The sequence below is a fragment of the Parus major genome, chromosome 17 (genome assembly GCF_001522545.3).
Source record: "Parus major isolate Abel chromosome 17, Parus_major1.1, whole genome shotgun sequence".
NCBI lineage: Eukaryota > Metazoa > Chordata > Aves > Passeriformes > Paridae > Parus > Parus major.
This window is the reverse complement of record NC_031785.1, coordinates 5,615,449-5,642,632: the sequence shown is the minus strand read 5'-3', so window position 1 is coordinate 5,642,632 and position 27,184 is coordinate 5,615,449. Positions and strand designations below refer to the sequence as shown.

The 27,184-nt window shown below is 44.0% G+C and overlaps 2 protein-coding genes and 1 long non-coding RNA gene across 4 annotated transcripts; 1 reads left to right on the top strand and 2 right to left on the bottom strand.

Moving 5' to 3' along the window:
- Window positions 1-765: 765 nt before the first annotated feature.
- Window positions 766-1,431, bottom strand: LOC117245224. The gene is made up of 2 exons (XR_004499665.1): window positions 1,342-1,431; window positions 766-1,081 (listed from the first exon to the last, which is right to left on the bottom strand). It is a non-coding gene; the product is annotated as an uncharacterized LOC117245224 (long non-coding RNA).
- PKN3 (protein kinase N3) lies at window positions 1,075-19,423 on the top strand. Of its 2 annotated transcripts, XM_015644677.3 has the most exons (22): window positions 1,075-1,636; window positions 4,992-5,274; window positions 5,815-5,963; window positions 6,746-6,875; window positions 6,989-7,140; window positions 7,504-7,699; window positions 7,997-8,185; window positions 8,429-8,538; window positions 9,021-9,164; window positions 10,101-10,176; window positions 11,098-11,278; window positions 12,001-12,112; window positions 12,928-13,004; window positions 14,275-14,341; window positions 14,908-14,999; window positions 15,365-15,541; window positions 15,629-15,691; window positions 16,234-16,310; window positions 16,615-16,757; window positions 16,992-17,099; window positions 17,665-17,745; window positions 18,542-19,423. In XM_015644677.3, the coding sequence occupies exons 1-22, from the start codon at window positions 1,331-1,333 to the stop codon at window positions 18,752-18,754; spliced, it is 3,126 nt and encodes a 1,041-aa protein (XP_015500163.1). In that variant the 5' UTR covers window positions 1,075-1,330; the 3' UTR covers window positions 18,755-19,423. The 2 variants fall into 2 exon arrangements, with proteins under 2 accessions (XP_015500163.1, XP_015500164.1); XM_015644678.3 differs by lacking the exons at window positions 16,615-16,757; window positions 16,992-17,099; window positions 17,665-17,745; window positions 18,542-19,423 and adding an exon at window positions 15,823-15,884.
- Window positions 19,424-19,695: 272 nt separating this feature from the next.
- ZDHHC12 (zinc finger DHHC-type palmitoyltransferase 12) lies at window positions 19,696-25,680 on the bottom strand. The gene is made up of 5 exons (XM_015644682.2): window positions 25,501-25,680; window positions 25,001-25,137; window positions 24,036-24,122; window positions 22,737-22,903; window positions 19,696-22,242 (listed from the first exon to the last, which is right to left on the bottom strand). The coding sequence occupies exons 1-5, from the start codon at window positions 25,583-25,585 to the stop codon at window positions 21,933-21,935; spliced, it is 786 nt and encodes a 261-aa protein (XP_015500168.1). The 5' UTR covers window positions 25,586-25,680; the 3' UTR covers window positions 19,696-21,932.
- Window positions 25,681-27,184: the final 1,504 nt, after the last annotated feature.

The window sequence follows — 27,184 nt, the reverse complement described above, 5'->3', positions numbered from 1 at the left end:
TCCAGGCTGGGGAACTCCAGCTCCCCATCATCCTTGAACCGTCCCTGCCCTTCCTCTGCCTCCCCTGGAGGGCCTGAGACCCGAAGGAAAGAGGGGGAAGCCGTTGTATGAACTGAACTCCGAGTGTGTGGTGGGAAAAGGACCCCTGGAGGCACCGTCCCCACCAGAGACCCTCAAGCACCCCAGTGACAGCAAAACACAGCCCTGATCCTGATTGCTGGAGGTGTGGAAGCATCCCTGCTCCTCTGGAACTCGGTCTACACTTACTGATGATTTTCCTCTTTGTTGATTTTCCTCTATCCAGTATTTCCACTGAATGAACAGTCAAATTAAAATAATTGCTTTAACACTAAACAGAGCCTGGACCATGTTCTAAATAGCATCAGGTTTCTGAAGGGTTTATATTAATCAAATGCACTTGCTTTATTAACAACAGGGGCATATTCAAAGGTTTTGTATTAGTTTAAGGCTTTATTAATTCAAGTCAGTTAAGCTAGGTCCAAATTTTTAATTTTATGATGAGTTCCTTTTATTAATTACTTAGTTCCAAATTGCTTACGAAATGTTTAGTCTAGAAAAACTGTTCTAATTAAGTAAAAGGAACACACTTCTGTTTATTAGTATATTTCTAAATTCGTGTGTGGGAATACTATCACCTCCAAATGCCTTCTAATTCACAGTTGTGCACTGCTCCATGATTGAAATGCATATTAGTTGGGCAGTAACATTATGTAATACTGCTGAGGAGCGTCTTTAAACACCTGAAAACAGCAAGTATCTTTTTAATTTGTTTTGAGCACTGAGCCTGTGACACACTGTCGGTTCTGTGCGATGCTGTGGCAGTACTGCAGCACGGTGTTTTTTCACTACGATGGCCGGGGGATTGCTGCCAGCCTCGCCAATGCACGTGGGATGCTTGTTCGCTCAAATATTCAGCAGAAACCCCAGATCTTACGTGTGAAGGGGGCAGTTCTGCAGGGGAAAATTTCCCCGGAGCCCAGCACTGTGACAGGCATCGCCCCGTTCCAGGGATGGGATCCAGGGATGCCGTCGCAAGGAGAGCTGCACTTCGCTGGTTCCCCTACGAACAAACGCCGGTCACGAGCCCGTGTGGAGAACTGAAACCGGGAACCACCCGCTGGCCCCAGCACAAAGGGCCCCGGCTGGGGCCACCCGCGGGGGTTTCTGCTCAGGGATTCCAGAGAGACGGAGCGGGGGATCTGCCACTGTGCCTCCCGTCCCCTCCCTTCGGCACGGGCCCGCAGCCTCTGTGCCACCGCGGGCACTGACCCCCCCAGCCTCTCTCCAGCCTCTCCTTCCCCGGCGGGCGATGTCCGGTACCTCCGCGTCCGCAGCGTCCTCGCTCCTTCCCGCGGCCTCACGGGACCTCGGCCGCGCGTTTCCCGTAGGGGCGGGCGGAGGCGGCGGCACCACCTCAGCCGGGGGCTGGAGCGGCGGCTGCCCCGGGGCCGTGAGGGGAAGGGCGGCTCCCGCTCCTTGTCCCGCTCCCGCGGGCCGCCCGCCGGCGGCTCCCCCGGGCCGCCCCCGCGAGAGGGCGCTGGCGGCGGCCCCGGGACCGCCGAGTTTGAAAAGTGCCGGTCCGGGCGGAGCAATGGCGGCAATGGCGACCCCGCAGGTGAGCGCTGAGGGCTCGGGGGTGGCAGCGGGGCCAGCAGCGTCCTGGGGGAAGGCGGTGCCCCCGCCTTTTGGGGTTCCCTGTGCCCTCTGGAGCTCCCTCCATCCACGCCCCGCCAGGAAAGCACCGTACCCCGCTCTGCCCTTTGGGGGTCCTTCACGGGGAAAGCACCGCTCCGCCCTTCGGAGGTCCCTCCATCAATGCCCCCGCCGGGAAAGCACTGCGGCCCTGCTCCCTCTGGGAGTCCCTGTGCCCTTTGGGGTTCCCTCCGTCCATCCCCCGCCGGGACAGTCCTGTGTCCCGCCCCGCCGGGAGCCCCCGCAGAGGCGGCTGTGGTGAGGGGCTTCACGCCGCTCCCCCTCCGCTCGCATGGCCGCGCCCCAAGGCGGTGGGAGAGGGTGTGGGAATCTGGTGGGATCCCCAAAAAATGTCCCTCTTCGCCTCAGGGAAATGGGGTGCCTGCTGAGGAAATCTCTCGGCGTCGAGGAGGAGGTGTGGGAGGCGAGGCGGCTGCTGGGGTTGGCGCGGGGCCGGGAGGGCAGCCAGGCTCCGTGCTGGGAAAACACTGGTGTCTGGAACAAGCTCCCCGGAGAGGGGGAGATGTCCTGCCCCATTCCCTTGAGACGAAAGTTTCAAGCCTAATCTGGGAAAGAAGGGACAGAGAGACAGACGCAAAGACCGCTAGCTGTCACCCGGGTTGGTTCTTCCCATCCCGGTGCTTCCTGGGCTCGCTGCTTCCCACCCTCAGCCTTGGAGTTAAGGCTCCAGGCAGGACCACAGTGCCTTTTCCTAAGTTAGCCGTGACTTTTTCTTGTAAGACATAAATGTGGCTGGCATGAGACTCCCCGATGTGGGTCTCATCCCTACGGCACAAAGTTGCTGTGAAAGATGGGACTTATGATGTCCTGGGAATGTTTGGGCTGCAGGGGGGATGGCAGCCTCACCACTGGCATACTAAATCAAATTGTAAGTAAATTTCTGTGTTAGTGTTGTAGGTGTAAAGGCCAGGTCTGCTCTGGGCTTTGTGCAGGTGAACTCATTTCCAAGCTGAGCATAATTGATAGCATGGAATGGGATCTCCCTGGCTGCAATCCAAAGGATTAGGTGTAACTCATACTGCTGAAATTTTTGCAAGTTAGAAAGCAGTGTGGTCACTTGGGTATGACACAAGCCTGGCAGAAGCCCTGAGTGAGCTCCAGCATCCCTACTACAAGTGCCAAAAGCAAACCAATTTCAGCTACTTTGGGTATATCTCTGCAAACTGTAAGTGCATTTCAGGATTGTGTTGGAGACTGACCTTTCCAGGGAACCCAAGAACAGCTGCAGCACAGGCTGTGTCAGTGTCCTGACACCCCACCTGAGAATTCCTGAGCCAGAAGGCAAAATGGCTCAACCCAAATGCAAATTTGCCTTTCCTGTGCTTCTCAAAAATGGAGTATTTTATCTTCCTGGTGCAAACAGTGTTGACGTTATAGCACTCTTTGATCCTTCCCCTCCTTTGAAAGGGGAAGATGGGGAAGTGAAACATGTTCTATTCTAAATATATTTAGAAATTTAGCCTGTTGCATTAACTGATATTCAGATTAGGTTTTGGCAGAGACTGATGCGGAGGAAAATTGACCTGAGAACTGCCAAAACTGAATCAATACCCAGAGCTTCATATTCAGCACCTTTTAGTGGTGTTACTGTTGTACCACTGCTCATTCCTTTGCTCTGAGTGGATCCAAGGGGGAAATTCTTACACCCATTTGTATAGTTTGGATAGAAGATGAATATATGTGCTTTTATTAGTTATTTAAATGAGAATTGTAACCATCAAACTCCTTTTAGTAACTTGCTACAGTCTGGATAAAGAGCTTTTTGATTTTCCAACTTAGGGCTGGTAAAGGTTGCCTGTGACTCAGGAGCTCCATGATTCAAGTTCTTCCTCACAAAACTTTGGATGTCTTTCAAAGCTCTGGCTTAGTTCCTGGCTTTACTAATTGGGCGAGAACTTCCTGGAATCAGGATGTTAGTCTGAACCTTTTTGTTTTTGTTACCAATCTGAACAACTCCTATTTCGGCTATTTAGGCCAAAGCTTGGATTTAGGCCAACTTTTAAAATGGATTTTTTCCCTTTTTCTTTGTGCTGTTGGACTGAAATTTTATCAAAAACTAATCAAGGATGTTTGGTTGAGTCTTTGATTAAGTAATTGTTTCTGGAGGAGGCTTTGGATGCACAGCACACTCTGGAAGTGTATTAATGTAAATGAGTAACACAAAGCCAGTGTGGTTTGTTGTTGGAAATGTGGTCAACCAGTGACAGAGTGTGAAAACAAGTTGGGATTCCTGAGCCCTGTCTTTAGACACTGATAAGCTCTGTGATGTTAAGCCAGTTACTGTAGCAGTGCTTGACCATTTCTTTTGTATTTAAGCCACATTAATGTGAGGTTATGAATGCATCCATTGCTTTGGATGCCTTAAAGCTGCTCTCCTGTTGAAGAGGGAAGCACAAACTCTTGTTTGGATGTGTTCTGGTGTTGGGTAGCACCCTTAGGGATGTTTTACATCTCTTGTTTGAATCCAGTGTTTATTTGGGCAGTGAGATAAACCTGTGCTCTGCCCAAACTGGGTATGTCCACAGTCTGTGATGGAGCAGCTCAATGCTGTTGCTGAGCCATATATCAATAGAACAAGTAGTATTGGAAATTATGTAAAACAAAGCTCAGGACAAGCGTAAATGCCACTAATGCTACTCAAAATAATCAGTATTTAATGTGGCTTTCAGAGAGCAGAGATTGAGACACCAATCTGCTCATCTTTTCAGACACAGTACATGGTCAAACTTATTCTTTCTCTTGTTCATTTGTAGAAACAGCTGTAGGGCTTGCGTTTTTCTTCTTCAGGGACAACAGCTGAGAGTTAACACATGCTGGTGGCATTCCTAAAAGCTCTAACAGATTAGCTGAGATGTGTCTTTGAACAGTCAGCATCAAGATATAATCAGATAAAAATCTGTATCTAAAACATCATACTGCTAAAAGTTAATGTTGATCAGAACAAGAGCAAATATTGGCTGAGATTTGATTCTTGAAGAACAAAGATGTGTGTAGACATTAAATAACGAGGGGACAAGTAAGATGAAGGGTTCTCCCCATTATGGTTTAAAATCAAATTAAGGTATGTTGAGATCAAAGTTGTGTTCTGTCCTTTGCAATTGAAATGTAGCTTTGTCTTCTTGAAAAATTGATTAAAAGATTGACTTCAGAATTTCTGAATGAAATGAAGGAGTGGAATCTTATGAGAGTATTGCTGCAGTGTCATAAAAATGGTTGGACAGTGTGAAATCCTCTTGCTCAATGCTCTTGGGCTGCAGGGCAGCTCTCTCTTGCAGCTGGGCAATGGTATGAACTTAATGGATCCAAGCTTCCAGCAGAAACTGGAGGGTGAGAAGGAACTGCTTCGCCGGGCCATACAGAAAGAACTGAAGATTAAAGAGGGAGCAGAAAATCTGCGCAAAGCAACAACAGACAGAAAGAATCTTGTTCACATTGAGCATGTGCTGAAATCTTCCAACCGAAAACTGGAGCAGCTGCATTGGGAACTTCAGGAGCTCAATGCAAGGATTGTGATAACAGACAAAGAGGAGAGTACAGCAGGTAGGTCTTGGGTCATGATTGCCTGGAACATTCTGTTAGAGTGCTTCAATCTCTAGAGATCTTGGATTGATATAGTCTTCTGTTGAGGGCTCATGAGTAGTGAGGGCCTCTTGGTATTTAGCTGATGAAATTATCTGTGGCATGAGAAGTTCAGGGTGGTGCTATAAAGGTGAAAGGAGGTGTAGGGAGAAAACCAGCTGAGAGTGGTGGGCATGGGCAATATTCAGGAATAGCTTGTAGGTGGAATTGAGGAGATTTGAATAGGGTTTCTGGGCAGTTGAACATCTAAGTATTTTCTATGATGAATGAGTGTAAAATTGGAAGAGTGATTGTTAGAATGGGTTCATTGATAAATTAAGAAATATTTACACATATGAACTTGAGCTTCATTCGAAAGTGTTTCCCAGTCAGTTTTGTAGACATGACCTTTTTGTACCTTATTTTATAGCCTAACTTTCCTTTGCAGAGTCACTCATCTATAACCCAGTGAAATGAAACGAGACAAGATGACTAATGGTATTGATTGTATTGTTTGTGCAGATGGATCTGTATCTCCAGATCCCTGTCTCTGGGAAAGAAACCCAGATCCCATGTCAAGGAAGGTTGAAGCTTTGAAAAAGCAGCTGCATGTTGAAATGAAAGTGAAACAAGGGGCTGAAAACATGATCCAAATGTATTCAACATCCAAGGTAAGCAGGAATAAAGAGGCATTTGGAAGCATGGATTACTGGATCAAAATTTGTATTTTAAGTCTATACACAAATCTTTCTCTGATCATTGATGTGGGAGAGAAATTAATTTGCAAAGTTTGCTTGCCTGAATCCTAGCTCTGTACTTTGAGTCTCAGCACATAAGGGCAGTATAAGAGGTACATTAAGTCACTAATGAGGAAAGAAAGCTAAGAAAACATTGGTGTTGTATCTGAGTTATTTGGTGTGATGTTTTGATATCACTGAGTTGTTTAGGATAAAGCACAGCATGTGGTATCTCTTTATGTGAGAAAAATTTTCAGAGGTTTACTGGATTCATATTCATCTCATTTTTTTAGTTTGGCATAATCATATTTAAAAGTCAAAAGATAATTTAAAGCATTTCAAATCCAAGCTTATTATGAATTGTAATTCAATAAGACCAGCAGTAGAAGAGGGCTGTGATATTTTTATTTGTTCAAAACCTCTGCTTACAGAACACAGTAAGCACAGTTAACCAGGGAACAAGTCTCAGTAGCTGCAGGATTTGGTATTAACTGGGCACGTCCTTAACCTGTCCTTTCCCTCTGCAAATGGAGATCGTGATCTCAGAGTCCTTGATCCTCACTGGTGCCTCCCTTACATAACCACTTGTGTATTCCATTTCAGAGTCAGTTATGACCCTTTGTGCAGGTACCACCTCACCCTCATATGTGAGGCCATCATCAGCACCCATTTTTAGTGATCATGGTTCTCTCTCTGCATCTGATTCCTTTTGGCAGGAGAGGAAGCTGTTGGCTACAGCTCAGCAGATGCTTCAGGACAGCAAGACAAAGATTGAAATAATCCGCATGCACATTGTGAAAGTATCTCAGTCAGCAGGAGGGATGGAAGACACAGTGGATCCAGCAGGTAACATGCTTTAGGTAACTGATACAGCCCACAACAGATGCACACAGAGCCCTAAAATCCACAGTACTTGGTTGATTTTCATCCTTGCCATGTTTTACCTCCCAAATGGCCAGTGAGGATGGGGACCACCATCAGTGCTTTAGAGCTGCGGATTGAGGAGCTGAGGCATCACCTGCGCATCGAAGCTGCTGTAGCGGAGGGGGCGAAAAATGTGCTGAAGATCCTGGGGGGAAGTCGGGTGCAGGATCGCAAGTTTTTGGCTGAGGTAAGCAGACATTTCTCAGGCCTTCTTGAGAGGGTGGTTTCATACCCCCACATTAGTGATTTAGGATGAATGAGCAGGGTTAACCAAGTTATTAATTTAGAAATTTCCTGTCTCTCTGTCGAGACAGACTGAGATAATTTTCCTTATTAGGGATAGCGTTCCTTGCTTTGGTGAAATTTCTCAGGAACATCATAGGTGACACTTGTGGGGGTTCAAGCTCTATGGGAAGATATTTTGTCTATGTCCTGTATTAGCAAGATCTTGTCTTGTTGGATTTTTTCTAAGCTTACTCTAATTCATAATACCTGATCTGAGGCTCTGTGTGGAAAATTTCTGCCTGCTTTCTGTTCTTCACACTGGTAGGCTCAGGGTCGTTTGCAAGAGTCCTCTCAGAAGATTGATCTGCTGCGTTTCTCCCTGGAACGTCAGCTCAGTGAGCTTGCTCCAGATCACCCAAAAAGAGCACTCATCAAACAGGAACTAGTAAACACTTCCTCCCTGGGAGCCCGGCATGGCAGCATCCAGCCCACTTCAGTCATCAAACCTACAGCCCTTACAGGTAAAGGGATCCTGCATGACATGTTGTTGTGAGGAGGACAGAGAGAAAAATTAATTATGTTTCTTCTCATTGTTGTTATATGGACATTGGATGTTCTAGGAGCTGGACTTCTGTCTCCTAGGTTAGGCAGAGCTTTCTGAGCATACAGATTTGCAGTCTATTAATCTGGAGTCAGTTTAAACTGCTAACCAAGAAATCATGAATCTGAGAAATTCTGGGATCTCTTTGAGATCTGGCTAACTGGAATCACTTTATCTTTTACATAATTATATTCCTTATTCTCCTAAAATTCCTCAGGAACACTAGAAGTGAGACTGATGGGGTGTCAGGATCTATTGGAAAATGTTCCAGGACGCTCCCGGATGACAAGTTCTTCTCCCATCTGTGGCAGCCCAAGTGACTTAAGATCCCTTTCCCGGACACGAGTTGGCCTGGGCATCCATGGCCGTGGTGTTGCAGGAAAATACCGGAATGAAGAGCCATGTAGTGAGTACAGGGCTTCCTGTTGACCTGCCTGTGGCATATCAAAGCAAGAGGGCTTCTCACTGGGTCAGCCTGGTATGAGTGTTGTTACAAAAAACCCAATTTCTGCAAAACTAAGAGAGAGAGTGAATTGCATTATGTCTGGACCTCCTAGGACTCTCCCGGAAATTGTTTGGGATGTCCACCTTCAGCATGAGAGATTTGCTTTGGTAAAACTTTATAATCCATATTTCCTCCTTTGTCCAGATGAGGTCCTTGCTGTACTCAAAGTGGACAATAAAGTTGTTGGCCAAACAAACTGGGGACCAGTTAATAACCAGGCATGGGACCAGAGCTTTACCATTGAGCTGGACCGGGTAAGCTTGCCTCAGATTCAGGTGGTGTTTGTTTTTCCATTTAACTTTACCTGATTTGCTTGTTTAGCTGCCATTCCACTTAGCCCCGTTTTGCTGCTGTCTCCATGTCCTTGATTTGCCAGTTAGCCCGGCCTTCCCCTGAAGGCAGAGCATCTTTGCCAGAGATTCACCTTGAGCAACATCTGCTGTCCTCTCCTTATCTGAGGTTTTATTTCATATTATCAGCAAAGTGGCTCTTAGGGATTTCTAAATGGAGAGCCAAGACAGCAACCTCCAAGAGGGTCTGTAGCTAAAAAGATCTAAAACCGTCAAAAGCAGGAAACAGAAGCACTAAAGAAGTTTTTTATGCATACTCTTTAGTTTACTGATTTTATTTTATTTTATTTTTTACAAATATGTGTGCCATTTCCAGAGCATGGAGCTCCAGAGTATGTAATTATTCTGCCTTTGTTTTCTCCTCCACCATTTACCCATCCCACCAGTCTCGTGAGCTAGAAATTGCAATTTATTGGAGAGATTGGAGAGAACTTTGTGCAGTGAAGTTTTTACGTTTGGATGATTTCCTTGATAATGAACGTCATGGGATGTGCCTCTTGCTGGAGCCCCAAGGAATGCTTTTTGCAGAGGTATAAATGTAAGCTTTGTTTCTTTTTCAGAGAATTCTGCCCTGAAAGCAGTTGTTCAACCCAGAATACAAAGAATGGAAGGAGCAATAATCTAGAGGGGTAGAATGATTCCTGAAACCCTCTTGCATCAATAGCCCATATAAGAATAAGGAGCAACACAGTATAATAGATGTGCACATGCCATAGCCTGGAGTGACTCTTCAGCTGCTCCACTGTAATTATGTGTGTGTGCACTGTGAAATCTGTTCATTTTTATTTGCTTTCATTATGAGTCATTGGTGGCACTTTAATTAAACATATGGCTTAATGGTCAGGATTGAATCATAGAGACTGTAGAATCAGACATCCAAACTCCCTCTGGCTATGCTTATTTTATCATCTTTCTGAGGCTAATAATAGTTTGAAGTACCATCAATGTAGAGATCATCTTGATAATCCCTTAAAAGCCACAGTATTTTCTCCTTTGTGTTGTGATGAAAGTTCCTGTGGTTATCATTCCAAAGAAGGATCTGGACCTCATGTACAAAAATTGGCCTCCTCTCCCTGCATTCTTGTTTTTTGTGGTTGGTTTGTGGCATTTAGTTTTGGGGTTTTTGTTTTTACTTCTGTGCCATGAACTACTGTGTCTATTATCCTACAAACGGGTGTGTTCTTTATGCATGGCTTCAAATTAGATAAAGTTTTTGGGAGATTCAAATTGGTCTTAATTCTAGGAGTTTTCTGGATTTCAGGTAGCAGATAATTCCAATCTCTAAACCTACAACTGAAGTAGAAGCTGATTAGAGGGTGAATCTGGAATAACCAAGTCTGGGAGTGACTTGAAACTTACCAAACACATGGGAATGGAGATTTTAATGAGAAAACAGACATGTGTGAAAATTTGGGTTTACAATTTAAATGGAGAATTCTGAGAAATCCCTTTTGCTTCTCTGACAGGTGATGTTCTGTAATCCTGTCATTGAGAGGAAGCCAAAACTGCAGCGACAGAAGCGCATTTTCCCCAAACAGAAAGGTGAGGGGCTGGAGAAGTGACTGTCCAGGGTGAGAACAGAGGTTTGCACAAGCAGGTTCTGCTGTCCTACTCAATCTGAGAGATGTTAAAACTCTTGCTAATTGCTGTGTTTGTGAAAGTTTGTTCAGTCACATGAAGTGCATGCAGCCTGGCTGCAGCACCATCTGTAATGTAGTGTTGTCATCATGCTGTTACTCAGAATTAACATTGCTACAAGAATTTAATTGCTAGTTATTTAACAGACTACCTAGCTCTGGGGCCTCCAGCATAAGAAGGACATGGATCTCATGGAGCAGAGGGGACCACCAAGATGCAGAGGGCTGGAGCTCCTCTGCTCTGAACACAGGCTGGGAGAATTGTGGCTGTTTAGCTCAGAGAAGGCTCTCCCAGTGCCTTAAAGAGGCTCCAAGGAAGCTGGAGAGGGTCTTTGGACGAGGGTCTGGAGTGACAGGATTAAAGGGAGAATGGCTTCCCACTGACAGGGCAGGATTAGATGGGATATTGGGAAGAAATTGTTCCCTGTGAGGGTGGTGAGGCCCAGGTTGCCCAGAGAAGCTGTGGCTGCACCATCCCTGGAAGTGCCCAAGGCCAGGTTGGATGGGGCTTGTAGCAACCTGGGATAGTGGAAGGTGTCCCTGCCCATGGCAGGGGGTTTGAATTAGATGGTCATTAAAGTCCTTTCCAACCCAAACCATTCCATGATTCTGTAAGAAGATCCAGAACTCAAACTGTACTAATTTAACCAGCCATGCTGCTCCTGATGAATGGAGAATTCTCTGAAGAAAAGCCCATTCTCCCAAGGGTGAGCTACCCTTTTGGGGCAACCCACAGGTATTTGGTTGAAAACGAGAGTTTAACACTATGTGAGACTGTAATTTGTGTGTTGTTATCTTACTGGTGGTTTAACTCTGACTCTTCCAGGGAAGGAATTTCTCCGAGCTCCTCAAATGAACATGAATGTTGCAGCTTGGGGTCGCCTGATGATGAGTTTCCTCCCTCCCTGTAGTTCCATCAGCACTCTGAGTCCCCCACTTCATGATCCAAATCACACAGACTTTCCTTCAGTTTCTCCACAAAGTGATTCAGTGTCCAAATTGAGTAGGTAAGTGATGTCCTGAGTGTTGTGTAACACTCTGGAATGGGTGTAAGGTGTATCTTAAAATTCTGTTGCACTTTACTGAGGTGGATGAAGACATAAATGAGAAAAACTTATCTGTCAAAAAAAAAAATAAAAAAATGCACCATTTCTGTGCTCTGAAGGAAAGAAAATTTCATTCATTAAAATGTCTTCACCAGTACAGTAACTGATCTATGCAAGGTCACCATGCTGTTGTTGTGATAAAAATGCACTCTGCTTTCATGAGTAATGTAGCACTCAGGGACTCAGGGATGTAGCTGAGATTTTGAATGTGCTATAGAAGAAAATTTCCCCCCAAATATTTTTTTTTAATTGAGTCAGTTATTCTCTAAAGAGATTATTCCCACTGAGGCACAAGATCTAGTAAAGAAAAAAAAATGGACTCAGTTATTGTGCTGCTATTAAAATCAAGAGTTATTTAAATTCTTGACTTATTTCTACATACCTGTGTTTCATTAATTTTATAGCATCAGAGAGCCAGTGTTAGAATGTGAGTCTAACCAACTTTTAATTAATTTAGGAAAGAATATTCTTGTTGGTACTTCACAGACTTATGGTGTGAGTCAGGGAGTCCTGTTGTCCAGTGATTTGGGCTGAACTAGCACATCAGAGGTGATGCAAAGGTGTCTGTGTACAATGCTCTGCCCTAAGGCAAAATCTGCTTCAATTCTGTCTTACAAATGCAGTGACTTCCCTGTGGCTAAGCTTACATTTGCTGATGAAGCACCACCCAAGCCTCCACGCCTTTTCCTGATGGCCAACTCCAAGGAATCATCACCATCTCCTGCAGATTCTCCGGTAACCATCTGGGCTAATTGGGAATGTTGTCTTTGCTGGTTGCTGTTCTTTCAAGGCCCTGTTCTAATTTGTTTATTACTGAAGAAATTTGCTATACTTTAGGCAGGTCCCTCATTAGCTGGCTGATCTCCAGAAATTTAGAATCCAGTGAACCATTTTGGCATGGAGTCTTCAAAAAGAGTTGGACCTTTTTTTTTTTTTTTTTTTTCCCTTTTCCCCCCTCTTTTTTAAAAATTACAACTTGCTTTTCTTGGAGAAGCAAAGGTAGGTAGGTCAGCATTGGGAGTTCAGGGCAATAGTATAGAACAGACTGCATAGAGAAAGCAGGGAAGGAGGGTCACAGGCTTTCAGGAGCAAATGAGGTTCTTTGTTGTTAAAGAAACTGGGCAAAAGCTCTACTTTTTTTTTGATAGGAAGGAGCAGAAAAATTGTTTTGAGCAGTAAAATGACCTGTTCTATCACATTTTACTCTTCTTATTTGGCTTTTGTGATAGAGGAAATTGCATTCTTTGATCATTGTAACTCTTGATATGAGATGCCATTTTCTAGGAAGTAAATGTTCTAACCTAGACTTTTAAAAGTGTTTCTTTTAAAATATTTGACCCTATAAAATTATTTTTCATGGGAATATTTTTGTGTGCTCATACATAATCTGTTTTTATGCTACTTGCCCCCAAGCAGAGGCAATGACCATCTGCAAGAACATGTCTGTGGTCATGCTGGATCCTGAGAGAGGAGAAAAGTTGGATGTAGGTGTTAGGTTAGACTTGGTGATCTCAGAGAATGGCTCACTGTATTTTTCTTTCTCCTCCTAGTGCCTGAAGAGGCTACATGTTGAGGAGAAGTCTTGCAGCTCTCCTGTAACAAGATTTCCAATCCCAGCGTCTCCAAGGTAACTGGATAGCATGGGCTGTCTCAGGTCACAGATTAAAGAGTCACCGAGCTCAAATTTTTAAGCATGAAGTCTAAAATTTGGCTCAAGGTGTGCTTTGGTTTCTCAGCAGCAAATTCTTAATGCTGACTGCAGACAATACAATGAAAAATACACCCTGAACTTTACTTTTCTAAATGTCTGCTGTGTCTTATCTGTTCATTAACCCAAATAGTGAGCCTATTGAGATTGTGGTGATTTAGTAGAAGGTAAAAGTAATTTTGCTGTCTTCAAGGGTTTCCTTGTGTTTGATGTGCCGTGGTGTAGTATATTTAGATGTGTCTGTGTGCTAAGTAATACATTTCTCAACTACTTCTGGCATCCCTCACACTCTTCTATTTCTATTGATTTTCAGTACATTGTCTCTCATTATGATGGGAGGCATAAAAGAGGAAGTCGATTATAATCTGTGGCACTTATACAGACACATTTTGTATGCAACAGGGATACACAGCAGTAAATATACCCAAGACAAGCAAAAAAACAGTTTACTAATTTTGAACAAAGACTGACTTAAAAAGCAAAAATAGCAAAATCTTCATGGACAGATACTCAGCTCTTCGTTTCACTTTACTGGAGGAGTATGGAGTGTCTGTTGCCTTTTAAAAATGATCCTGGACTAAAGCATTTAGGGTGTAGATTGTTTTGTTTTTTTAATTATTTTCTAGCAATTTTGTAGCCTGAGTTTCTTTGATAACACCTTGTGGCTAACATTACATTTTGTGGCATCTCTTTATTCAGCTGTTTTCTTTCAACAACATGTTGTCCATTGTCCCAGTGTGTTTTATTTCCAGTTCCTGCTTGAGAACTTCTTCTTACACCCTTATCCTCCTAGCATTGTAGACATGTTCCTGTCCAATTACAATTGCTGCTGAGCCTGCTCAAAGGAGCATAGGTGAAATTGCATCTTACTACCCCAACGATGGGAGTGGAGAGGAACTAATCCTGTTATTGAAAGCAACTGAGAGAATGTGCCTAGAAGAGTCAGAATTGTTGCTCCTGTTGTCAGTATAGGTGGAAGTCAGACTCTGCTGCTAATTTCCTTACAACAGGGTTAGCTTCCTCTTTCTTAAGTGGCACAAGCTTTAGTTGTCAGAATTAGGTGAGGGGTGGTTGGCACAGCTGTTTGCTTTCATTTTTGGTTTACAGAGCTTCTTCCCTTGACACAAACACAGAATCCTTTTTTATCTGTTCGTCTCTTGAGTCCTGTCTCTTCTCTGTTTTTCTGCAGGAAAAGGACAGTTCAGCTCGAGGATTTTCACTGCATTGCTATGTTGGGTCGTGGCCACTTTGGGAAGGTAGTAGAGAAGTACTCTGTGGAGGAGGGCAGTGGTTGTGACAGTGGGGCTCTGCCTGGGGGTCTGAATAGAAACATTGCAGTATAGGAGAGATCTGTTGCAGTGCAGATACGGAACAACAAACCTAGCCCAGCCACAGAGACAGCTGGTAACTTGTTAACAGTCAAAATTCCTGAGGATTTGTGACTTCAAAGCCTGGAGAAAGCTGTCTTGAGAGTGCTAGATCAAAGCACACCATTACCATTCCTTTCATGATCACTAGTGGAAGAGTTCCATTCCCAAAATTGTGCATAGCTCTCTCTGTGAGAACTCTGAGATGCTCCTAAAGCACTGAGCCAGCTGTGATAGTACTGTTTGGGAGAAGGACATAACTTTCACTGACATCCTTCTGGACTGCTGCAGCACAAGGAGCAATACAGAAGTGCTCTGTTTTTTGAGTTCCTTGAGTTTGTTTTTGAGGGTGACTGTCTGGAGTGGATAGAAATAGTTGGCGTCAATTTGAGTTAAAGTAATCTGATAAGGAAATATGAGATTGTTTGAAGTACAGCTTTTCTGTTGTCTTTCAGGTACTGCTGGCCCAATACAAGGCAACTGGGAAGCTGTATGCCATCAAAGCCTTGAAAAAAAAAGACATCATTAGGAGAGATGAAATTGATAGGTAAGCTTTGTTTAGAGATGGTGCTATTGGCAGATGCTACATCATCACAACTGTAACCAAATGTTAGTAGGTATGGTGTGTACTGGCTGTGGTACTCTTAAGGTTAAATGTGACCTTAAGACTTTGATAATTTAAATCAGAAATAAGGAAACTTAGAATGATATCTAACTTTTGTAAGTGACACCTGAAGAACACTCTAAAACTCAAGGTCTGGAAGTATATAAGATAAATGTTATATTAGCCCTCATTTTTTATTTCTCTAACTTAAGATGTAAAGATTTTCTTCTTCATCCTCTCTTTCTCAAAACAGGCTTTTCTTCTGAGTCTGTTTAACACTGACATTTTGTTTCTTTGAATCCTGGCAGCTTGAACTGTGAGAAGCGAATATTTGAGGTGGTCAATTCTTCTGATCATCCATTCCTTGTGAACATGTTTGCATGTTTCCAGACCCCTCATCATGCCTGTTTTGTGATGGAATACACTCCAGGTGGGGATCTGATGATGCGCATACATGAAGATGTCTTTCCGGAGCATGTGGCACAGTGAGTTGGAATTAGTCTTGTCTCCAGGAACTATAAATTTTTAACTTGAATCTCATATATTGCCTGGTAACTATTTTTGTCTTTTAGGTTTTATACAGCCTGTGTAGTCTTGGGGCTCCAGTTCTTGCATGAGAAGAAAATTGTTTATAGGTAATACAGCAGAGACTCAAGACAGTTCAGCAACTCGAAGGTTGTTTTTTCCTGTAGCTGTGTCTGGAGCTCAATCTCTTGCTGGGGTTTCTAATCTTTCTGCCCGTCTTTCTTTTCCCTGTCACTATCAGCATGTTCATCGTGCTCACAGTAGAGAAAGTCACCTAGAAGCTATTCATCTGGCATGTTGCAGGTGATTAATCCTCTGTGACATGTCGATACATTCTGGGGGGCACCTGTAAGTCACTGCTTTCTTTTTCACTGGGATAGTCAGGTAATTTGTCATGCTCTTGTGGGAGCTCTTTTCCAGATTAATAAGCCCCACCCACCTCCAAGCTGCTTTGTGAGCCTTTCATTTAGGGGAAAATATCAGTTAAGGGGAATCTTCCACATAATGCACGATTAAACCGAATGTAGACTTTACTCCATCTAGATTTTATTCTCTTTATTAACATCTACCTTCTGCCTCTCACAAAAAAAACATATTGGGTGGCAATTCTCAGTCCTCATCCATTGTTTTCTTTCATCTCCTTTGCATGCAGGGACCTGAAACTGGATAACCTTCTTTTAGATGCTGAAGGATTTGTGAAGATTGCAGATTTTGGATTGTGTAAGGAAGGTGAGTAGCTGGAGAAGCTGGAATTGAGCCATCAGAATCAGTTTAGGATCTTGGCTTTAGTAGGTGTTTGTGTGTAATTTGTATTAATCCCCATTAAAAAAAAATAAAATAAAAAAATCCAAACAACAGAAAATCCATCACTTATCTGGACATGATGAATTTGGGAAGAATACCTTGTTGTGTAATCTTCAAGAGACTTATGAAAGCATTTAAAATGTACTTGTTTGCACCAGGAGGAGCCAGATTACATCAGATCCATTCAGTAACTTGTGTTGGATTTTACCAAAGTGTCCTTTTCCTACAGGAATAGGTTTTGGAGACCGGACAAACACCTTCTGTGGCACTCCTGAATTTCTGGCCCCAGAAGTGCTGACGGATATCTCGTACACACGGGCAGTGGATTGGTGGGGCCTGGGTGTGCTCATTTATGAGATGCTTGTTGGTGAGGTAAGGCCAGCTTCCCTCAGGGGATCTCACTAACCAGGCTTGGGGACCTGACCACTTGAGGTAAAATTTTGCTAAATGTAGCCAATTATTTATTAGTACTTCAGTTGCATTTTTCTCATTCATAGTGCTTGCCAAACACTAATTAATCCATACAACTCCCTGCTATTTTCATGCTTATTTAATAGTGAGAAATGGGTGCTATGTGGATTGAATAATAGAATGTCCCAATTGCAGTCACCATTCCCTGGAGATGATGAGGAGGAAGTCTTTGACAGCATTGTCAATGATGAAGTCCGGTATCCACGATTCCTTTCAACTGAAGCACTTTCCATAATCCGTAAGGTAAAGGGTTGATGGGTCTCTGGGAGCTGAGGAATTTGCATTTGCTGTGTAAATGGATCCAGAGGGACTTGATTAGGATTGTTTAGTATTTGTGTGTGTAATCTGGAACTGCCTTCATAGGCTAAGGAAATATTTAAAATTTGCACATATTTTCCCTTCCTTCTCTTTACATAAATGCAGTTCCTCTGTGTAAGGATGACTAAGCAGGCTGCTTACTGTTCCTGCTAAGTCTGGCACAGAGAAGTGTTGATTGAAGGGCAGGAATGTCAGAACCGTTCAGTGGAGATGGCTGGATTCACTTTTTGAATGTGCCCCCATAATCACAGGTGCACAATTAAGCTGAGGTGCTCCATGCAGTTTATGGCAGGTATCTTATTGCTGTTGGCGAATTGTTTACAAGGAACTAGGTCTGAGTTATTCCTGGCAGATGATGACCTTGGTGCAAAGTGAGAATGAGGAAACACTGAGGGATCAGTCCACCTCCTTTCTTTTGTTTTTCTCTCTGGAACATTATTTTTGTTCGTCCTTGTTCCCATTCTTTAATTTTGAACTGATATTTCTGCAGTTGCTTCGGAAATGTCCAGAGCGTAGACTGGGAGCAGGGGAAAAAGATGCAGAGGAGATTAAAATTCAGCCCTTTTTTAAGGTAGGAACTTGGTTTATACCTCTCCCTTATTTCTTGTGTCTGTTGATGTTGAGGCTTGTTTCCCTTTGTTATGAGGGAGATCTTAGTGATAGCTTCTGTTGCACCTCATTGCTCCATTCAGGAATATGTGTTTCAAGTCTTGCTTGAAATGACATCCCCCAAGTCTGTTTTCTGGGATCTTCATGCTTCCAAAGCCAGTTTATTTCTGATTGTGCTGCTTCTATGTACAAATATACTTAACTTTAGGTACATGAACAGATATTCCTTTTAAAATCTGCAGCATCAAAGATACTGTCTAGTATGACAGTGATTGTCAGTCAGTCTATTTGATCACCTGCATTTGCAGGATACACATGACTCTTAAGAGAAATGTAAGTTAAATTGCTTTGTGTCAGGGGTATGTGTCTGTTCCAGGCAAAGGTGTTGCCATCCCTCCTCATTATTACTCATCTACCCAAAAGCTTTTAGCCTTGTCTGGCTTTGCACTAGAGCAAGAAAAGAACTTGGATGTCAGCAAAAATTGCTGGGATCCATAGATCCATCTGGCTATGGCTGAGCTGTTGTTTTGTCTCTCCTAAATACAGCTGTAGCTGTAAAATACACTGCATGGAATCTCTTCTCCATTCTACCTCCTGTGCTGTTTGTTTTGGGCCTTTTTTCAGTTCTCTCTTTTTTCTTAATTAGTAGAAATAAGACATGTTATAAATGATCCATAAGGGAGGCTGCATTCTCCCTCCAACTTTCACATTTTATAAATAATTGTGTCAATCTGGCCTGTTGCCTTCTTTTCTTACAGGGAATTGACTGGGATGCCTTGTTTGCCAGGAGGCTGAAGCCCCCCTTTGTGCCCACATTAAGAGATCCAACTGACATCAGCAACTTTGATGAAGAGTTCACTTCCCAAAAGCCAATCCTTACTCCTCCTGAGGAGGTTTCTCTCCTAACCCGTAAGGAGCAGACTGTCTTCAAGGACTTTGACTTTGTTTCCAGACACCTTTTAGATGTGTGATTCCTGGGCTATAAAAACATGAAGTGATTGTTACCACCTTGGGGGAGCACAGAGAAGACTTTGTAGGGCCAGTGGTGGAAAAGCCAACAGCATTTGTAGTACAGGTAGTGCTCCAAGATGAAGTGCCCTGAAAGCTGAATTAACCTGCTGTGGGTTTTCCAGCCTCATTTGTTGGAAGAATCCTGGATGTCAATTATCTTTAAGGAATAATTAACGTTTGATTTGGTATATCTTCTTCTATCATTGAATGTAGATGAAATTTGGAATTTAAGCTGGACTTGATGAAATGAAATCATCTCTGCAGCCCAGGTTACTCTTTGCAAAAAGCCTAACTAAGTAGTGTGACTTTTTAAAGTTGTAGCATAGCAGGGGAATGGCCACTTCTCATTGATTTTCTAGAGATGCAGCATTCCCTCCTGGTAATGATTTTATGCCATTTCCCACTCATAAAAATGTGTATGCCAGACAAGGAATGGATTTAACACTACCAAGTGATGATCTTTGATAATGATCCAAGTGATTTATCGGAAGGAAGATGAATTTTTCTACTTAAGGATGCCAACTCTTAGCTATTGTTTTTAATTGTATCAAACTCTACAGCTTTGCACATGTTTTTTTCTTTTTTGAAAATAAAAATACCTTTCCATATAATAAATGTTCAGCTTTTTATCTCCTTTGTGTCAGCCAAATATTTCAGGTCAGGGCCAACCAAAATGCTCAACAGGCAGGACTACAGTTTTCTCCATAAATGCCAGTAGTAATATTTTCTTTCTTTCTTCCTTCTCACTTAGGTTGTCTGTGTACATATTGCACGATGTCATCAGCTGTCAGATACCAATGACTGCAGTCAGGTTATCTTTCCACAGATCTTATCAGAGTGTACATCCTGTACCATTTTTGGGGGCAGCTAAGTAATGACAGTCAGTGCTGGAAAATCAGTGAGTTAAAGGTGATTTAATTGCCTTGTAATCTATCTTGTAATTATACTTGATAAGATACATTTTCATGTCTTAAATTCATAATGTTAGCTCATTGGGCAAAAAGGGAAGGGTTTTTAGAGATAAGGCATCTGATGCAAGCAAGGACACAATCATTGCTCTTTCAGTTTGTCTTCACCAGACAAAGACAGGAGTGGGACTAGGGCAGCTGTCCTGTAGCTGGAGACAAGGATCTAGGGAATTGTTAAGCCAAGACAGGTCCCGGTGCTTCAGGATTCAGTAAGGTAAGAGCTCTGTTTATGTAAACCAGGGATATTTCACACTGAGCCTAGATTTTCTATTTTCAGAGCCAAGTATAGCTGCTTTTGAAAATTCCCATGTACAAAGATCCTTTCAACCTCCTGCTCGCCCTGGCAGTGCACCGGCCTGTTTAGAGCAGGATACCCATTTTCCTCACTCTTGTTTGAGTGGCAGCTGCTGTTGGCCCCTGTGGTATGTTTTGTGGCTTTAGTTCAACACCACTGTGCAGTGGGAGGTAGCACAGTGGATTGTTAGCACAGGTGAAACCTAGAACTTGGGTTCAAAGAGTCATAGAGAATTTAAAAATGCATATTTAATCTTTTATTTTATAATTTACAGTTGAGTAAAAAAAATGGTAATTTATCACCTAGGTGTATTTTAAAGAAATACCAAACACAGCAAAACTGCTTTGAGCTGTTGTACCTGCTGATAAACTTTCACTTGACTGATACCTGAAGAACCAGGAATTGCAATCTGACACATGATCCACACTTTAGCAGGTATCACAGCAACACAAGCAAACTGCAGAATCCTTCTGAATGGTGTAGCAGCTTTTCAAAACAATCCTCAGCATTCTGATAAAGCTACTTTGAACAAAGCAGACTGTGCACAGACTACAAACTCTGAAGCTGGTCAGAAAAAGCATCTTTTGCTGCATTTAAATTGCTTTAGGACTGTTGTGCCGCGTTAGTAACTACACCGTCTGTGGTTCTGAGTTGCTGTTAATTCCTGAGCCAAGACAATTAAGGCACAAGATATTTTTAACTAACATTATGTTCTGGTTGTTCTTCTTGTTTTGTTTGTTTTTGTTTTAACAGAAAAGGGTCAGGACTAAAAATCACACCACAGCCTTTTTTGTTTTAAAGCAAAGATTGGTCATCCCAAACTTCCTTTTAGTTCCCCATAGAAATCTGAAGTAAGACCTTTTATTTCAATGGAAAACAGGTCCTCTTGCTGCTGTCCTGAAAAGTGTCAGCATCTCTCATCTCAGTTAATCAACCAGGACCTGACAGCTTTGCTTTTAAATGTCAGTAGTGAGTTGAGGTAGTAGTAGTTTTACCAAGTGTTATTTGAGTTAGGCAAGAGGGACCCACCTCTGCTCCTGCTTCTCTCCCAAGCTACAGCAAAGGCCTGAGCATGATGTTATCTACAGAAATAACTCAGAAGCCAAAGATTACTTTTCTGTCCAAAGAAAAACAATGGTATCATTCTTCACTGATTTGATTCAAAACAGTGAATTGTTAGCAGCATAATCAACTTAAAAAGCTGTGAGGAAGCTGCTCAGGGCATCACAAAATACAGGTTAATTATCTCATAACATTAATTGGGTGTCTTACAGCTCTTTCTCATTCCCATTAACATTATTAAGCCTTAAGTCTTTGTTGAAAGTATTGAGGCATGTGGATAAAATAAAATTTGCTTTTTACTCTCTAAGTATTTACTTAAATATTTCTGTTATATGCCTGATGCTACTGCCAAAAGGCACTGCAGTTCTCACAGCCAGAACTTGGCTGAAAAAAGGCCACAGGAATTAAACCAACCCTGGCTGGTTTTATCTGTAATTGCTGCCGTTCCCTAGCAGCAAAAGGCAAGGGAGACCTTGGAGAAGAGAACATGAATAGTCACACTAATCTTGCATTTCTTCTGGAGAGAAGTGGATGCACTTAACAAAAGGAAATAAATTTAGAGAGGTACTTCGGACAGTCTGGAAATGAGCTCTGCTGGCTTTGTCCTTCCCAGAACTGGATTCTTGCCTTTAACAGTGTTATTTATATATAAAAAATAACCCTGACTATCCCTGAAACATAATCTGCAGATGAACAGGTTGTGGAGCAGGTTCTATAGTCTGTGATGTAGTAAAGTTCAGTGCAAGGAAACAGCAGCCATTGCTTTAGCAAAGCTTTACCCAGCAGCCTGCCAGGTGTGTTGGCACACTGGGACTAGACAGGCTCACTGTTCCTGTGAAAATAGATATTCTCCCATGCAGTGAGGTGGCGTGAGCAGAAGAATCTCCAGAGATTGAGGATTATCCCTTGGTCAAAGGGGTTCTCCAGCTCGGAGTGCCGCAGGTAGGAGATGCGGTGGTGCGACATGAACTCCCAGGTCGTGGTGTTGCATGAGATCAGGTACAGGTGGGAAACAAGCAGCAGCAGCACCACAATGGTGAATATGAATATCAGGAGGAAGGACACAAGGAGGAAAATGTTGTGCTGCAGCCACTTCTGAGATTGTTCAAAGTAGAGGCCTGACCTTTCAATTCAAACAGAAATAAATCTGCAGTTAAAGAAGCAGAACTAGTTTCATAAACTAAGCAAACCTGGTGACACATTTAAGTTTGATTCATAACTAATGAGCTGTTGATAATCCTTGACTACAGAGAGTTAATATACTATGAAGTCCTGATTGGAATCTAAGTTTAGAAGATGCTGTTTCCCCTGGCAGCTGTGAAACACAATCACCCTGGATTAACTCCTCTCCTGAACAGCTGGAACCCTGTTGGAGTTTCCAGCACTTGAATGTGTAAACAAAGATCCTGTTACAGTGCAAATGTATGAAAATGTACAGAAGCAAAATGAACAATGAAACTTAAATTATCAGATTCTGCTCAAGATTAGGAGGCTCCAGGATGCAAAAGAGGGTGAAGATCCAAAGCCAGTCCTGCCACTTCTATGTTCTATGCCAGCCCAAGGAGCACCACAACTTTCAGCAATCTCAGAGGTCCAAATGCCATCTCCCAGCCTTACCAAGCAACATGGCCTCCCCACAGCAGAACCACAAGCTGCACGCTCAGGTAGACGATGAAGAGTGGGTGATTCCTTTCTCCTACACAGTTCTCAAGCCAGGGGCAGTGGTGGTCATAGCGCCGCACGCAGTGCTGGCACAGCTGGCAGTGCTTGGCTCTCATGGGTTGCTGCAAAACACAATCAGAAAAAGAAGAAACCCACTGGCTACAATTCATGACTGTCCCACTCCTGTTTGGTAGAAGAGAACATCATTCCAATCTGTCTTTCTCCACAAAACTGTCCCTAAAACACTCGCTTGTAAGACAACAGCACATCAACACTGCTCAGACAAATCAAAGGGATTGTGATTCTCCTGCTCAAGACCCAAATGGGTGGCATTCAAATTATGTGACTTTCCCACACTCCTCCTACCTACACATTTTCTTTATTATCTATAGGAAGTCCACCATGCCAAGGAGGGAGACAAAGCCAATCAGTGTTGTCAAGAAAGCATGAGCCAAAGTACTGAGGCGAAAAACTAGGACCACTACTATAAATAAAGTGGGCAGGGATGTGATGCTTTTTGGGGATGCACAGAGAAATGCCTCCATATGAATACAAGACACTTGCACAGAAAACAGCTCAATTACCAGGCACAGAGAAGGTGAAGGACTTGGCTGAGAAAAGTAGTGCTTCCTAGGATTTGTCCCCTGCAGTGTATAAATGCTTTGCCAGCTTTTCCTCTTGCAATCCGCTCATTCCTCCTGATCAATACTCTGCAGGAATTTCTGGGAGGTGGGGTAATGCTTAATTTCATTAAACTGATAAGGATCACTTTGAAAACAAGCCTTTCTAGGCTTAAGGCAAACTGTTTTAAGAGCTAATTTAATTGCTGTAATTTCTCCTTCATGCTGTCTTATACCATTCAGGCCAATGTTTTGTTGTTTTAAGGCCTCTGAATAAATTCACAACAATAAGCAGTTCCTACATGTCATACTCTACTGCCTTTCTGACTATCAAGGTATTTTCAAAATAACTTCTTTAACAGTACCACAAGGTCAGGCTGACATGGCAGTAAGAATGTGGAATACAGTTTTCTCATGGCAAAAAGAGATTGTTGTTTCTATAAGCCAGCAGGGATTTGTTTCAGCCTTGGAAAACTGGCCTGTGTGCCTGTGTTCATCACTACTACTTGTGTAGCTACACAGTCTGCCCAGCCTCCTCTGAGCAGCAACTACAGACCACCAACAGCAGCTGAAGAACAATATAAGCTTTCAAATCACTCATCCCTTCCTCTTCCAGCATATTCTGGATGCCCACCTTCACCAGGCAGTAACCACAGCGCCGCAGCTTAATGTCACCAGGAATCTGAGGGATCACCACACCTTCTCCTTTATCTTCACCTTCCTACAAAAAAAGAGAAAGAGGAGACAGAGGAGGGTTCTTGGGTTACTGTCTAGGAATGACTGAGCTGTCTTGCTGCCATCTTTTTACTTCACAGTTACACAGTGCTTGTTATCTCTATCATTAGGAACAAAATAATTCCTTATAATTCCTACAGAAGTTGTAGACAGTTATGGTACAGTGAGAGAGAACATATTACTGTAACCCTCCTAAGAATGTTTGTACAGACGCAGAAATAACTGTGGACAGGATACACTCTGGGACACTTCTAAACACAATGTCTTTTCAGTATGAGCAGTGCTAGTCATACACAGCCAACACTGATATGAATGATGGATAACTAAGATTGTCCTACAGAGTCTGTAAGACAGTGAACCCTGAGCAGACTATCAGTCACTGAAACTTTGCATCTCCATTTATTTCACTGTAACTTGTTTGTGGGTGTGTCCTTTGAGAGGGCAACAAATCCATACAGAGTTCAATAAATAGAGCTGGAGAGAGCACTGTCTGCCAAGCCTGCCCTTCAGTTCAGGGCTTTTTTTGCACTTGTACCATTTAGCAGTGGTTATTGTAAAATAGGTCATATATACATTCCACAGGGCACTGCAGCCTCTGCTCTAGGAGAAGCCTTGGGCTCACAGGCATAGTTACAAGGGCAGTGTGGTGTGAAAGGCACATTTAAAGCCTGTAAACCCTATTGCTGTTACAAAATACCAGTATGAGACAGTCTGTCCTCATCTCCCAACGGTGTGTGCATGTGTCCTTCATGCCAGCACAACAGAAACTGTTTCAGGTTGTTCTTACCTACCAGAGTGGAAAAAGTAGAAAAGCCTATAGACTTTACATCCACTCCACTTTCTTCTATTCACGAAAGGATTTACCTTCACTTCTTCTTCAGGCTTAACAAAACCCGGATCCATAAGAGACACCTTGAAGTACAGCAGGACCGAGCATAACACCAGCAAAACGAAGATCAGCGGCTGAAGAAGCTCCCCGCGCTCCTCTTGCTTTTGCAGATCTGAAAGGTACCCAAAGACAGAGCAGCAGCTCCTTGTTAAGCGTCCCGGATTCTTCTCTCTGGCCCCAGCAAAGGGGTCCCGAATCTATGAAGAGGAAACAGGGAGAGACGGCGAGGGGCGAAAGGCTGAGAAGGGGCTCCCCAGACCCCCCTGCCCTTGGGGCACCCCGGGCCGCGGCCGGGCGCAGATAGCCCATGTCCCGCAGGGGCCGCACGGGCCGGCCGCGATCCCCGTCCTCGGTCCCCGTGCTCCGCCTGCCATCCCCGTCCTCGCTCCCCGTGCTCCGCCTGCCCCCGGGGGCGGAGCGGCCCCGGCCCGCCCCGGACACCCCCTCCCCGCGGCCCGGCCGAGCCCCGCCTCACCCGTGCGGTGCAGGAGGAGCCCGAGCACCAGGGCCGCGCTGAGGGCCGTGTGTGCCGCCCGCACCCAGCGCCCGCCGGGGCCCATGGCCCCCCGGCTTCCCCGGCTCGGGGCTCGGCCGGCCCGGAAGGCCTCCGGGCAGCGCTGGCAGGGCCGGACGGGACACGGGCAGCGCCCCGAGGCGGGGCCAGGGCGGCCCAGCCCTGCGGGGGTGGCTCCGCTGCGATGTTGGGCTCCTTCCACTGCCCTGAGTGGGCCTGGATTCTGCTGTGTCGGGCTCGGCACACACCGTGAACCGGGATCACCTGGCTCCTTTTGTCGCCCAGACCGCCCCGGCTTTGTTGCGCCCTGCGAGCCGGCCCTGCGGGGCCTTTCCTGGGGAATGTGTTTGCCCGGAGCCGTCCCCTGTGTCCGCCCGCCCTCAGCCCGGGCTCTGGAGCGCGGGGCTGGGCAAACTGCTCAGAACCTCCGGTAGAGCGGGGCAGACACTGCTGGGTGTACAGAGCTATGGAAGGGTCTGGCAGTGATCGCTCGGACAGCGGGTACTGTTCAAAGGCTCCTCGGGCTGGTTCCCGAGGTGCTGCACTGCTTAACCTTGCTCTCCCTAACGTGGTGCTCGTTTCCAGCCCCCGGGAAGAAGCGCAGAGAGGCTGTGCCCGGCTGGAAGCAGCTACACGGCCCCATTAACCAAACAGAGCCTGGAGAATGTCTGACATAACTCGAGGAGGGATTTGATCTGGCTGAGATGTCTGCAGTCAAGAGGCTCCTGTCTGGGCGAGGTCACTGAACCCTCCCGTGGGCTGCCGAGGAAAGCAGGTATATATAGACTTTTATATGGAACAGACAGCAGAAACAATTGAATTGCACCTGAGATGCGTTTTTGTCTCTTGCTAACAATAAAAAAGCACCGAGGTGACTATAGCACATATTTATGTACACTGTGAATGTCTAAGGGTGATGAATGTTATAACAGATCTGTAAAAGTTCCATAATCAGTGCTTTTTCTTTAAACTCGTTTCAGTTTTAACACAGATATACCTTGCAGCTTTTGTTACCTTCTTTCCCAATAAAAATTTGGAAAGAAATATATTCTTTATAAATTTACTCTCCAGCACCTGGTAGTGGATTCCTTAGTATTGTTTGCCTACAAATTGATTATTTTAGTCTCTTCACATGAGTCAGTGGCCACCTGCTGGTGTCAGGAAAGTACCTGGTGTTGTGTGGGCCACTTAAATGGTTTACCTGAGACAGCTGGGTTGAAATGTTAATAAAAATTGTCGTCTAAATTTCCAGCAATCACTCAAACCCTTTTGTTTGTTTTTTTTTTTTTTTTTTCTCTTTTAATTCTAGGTAAATGGTTCTCTTCCCTCAGACACCTCAGGCTGTACTGGTGTTGGAAAAAGGAGGTTGTGTGTTTCCTTCTTCACAGAAAGGTGTAAATTTTAAAGCTTAATGAAAGCAATTTGAGCAGCAATAATATTATCCACTCAAAAGTAGAAACATTTTGATGCCCTAGAATAATCTGTCTTAAGGAATGTATTTTCACTCTTTTTGTGATTAAAATAAGTTGGTGCATGTTACTCTTTTTATCTTCTCCTTCAGCTTTAAAACCTTTCTTGCAGAATCAGAGCTTATCACTTTTCTCAAGGGTTCCAGCCTCAGTGACTGGTTGAAATTAGGCTTAGT

Coding starts and splice junctions, on each gene's coding strand:
- PKN3 (XM_015644677.3), top strand. CDS start 1,331: ATGTCCGGTACCTCCGCGTCCGCAGCGTCCTCGCTCCTTCCCGCGGCC. Junction 15,542..15,628: donor TTTCCGGAGCATGTGGCACA/GTGAGTTGGAAT, acceptor TTTGTCTTTTAG/GTTTTATACAGCCTGTGTAG. Junction 17,746..18,541: donor AAATTCAGCCCTTTTTTAAG/GTAGGAACTTGG, acceptor CTTTTCTTACAG/GGAATTGACTGGGATGCCTT.
- ZDHHC12 (XM_015644682.2), bottom strand. CDS start 25,585: ATGGGCCCCGGCGGGCGCTGGGTGCGGGCGGCACACACGGCCCTCAGC. Junction 24,123..25,000: donor AGCCTGAAGAAGAAGTGAAG/GTAAATCCTTTC, acceptor CTTTTTTTGTAG/GAAGGTGAAGATAAAGGAGA. Junction 22,243..22,736: donor TGGGGAGGCCATGTTGCTTG/GTAAGGCTGGGA, acceptor TTGAATTGAAAG/GTCAGGCCTCTACTTTGAAC.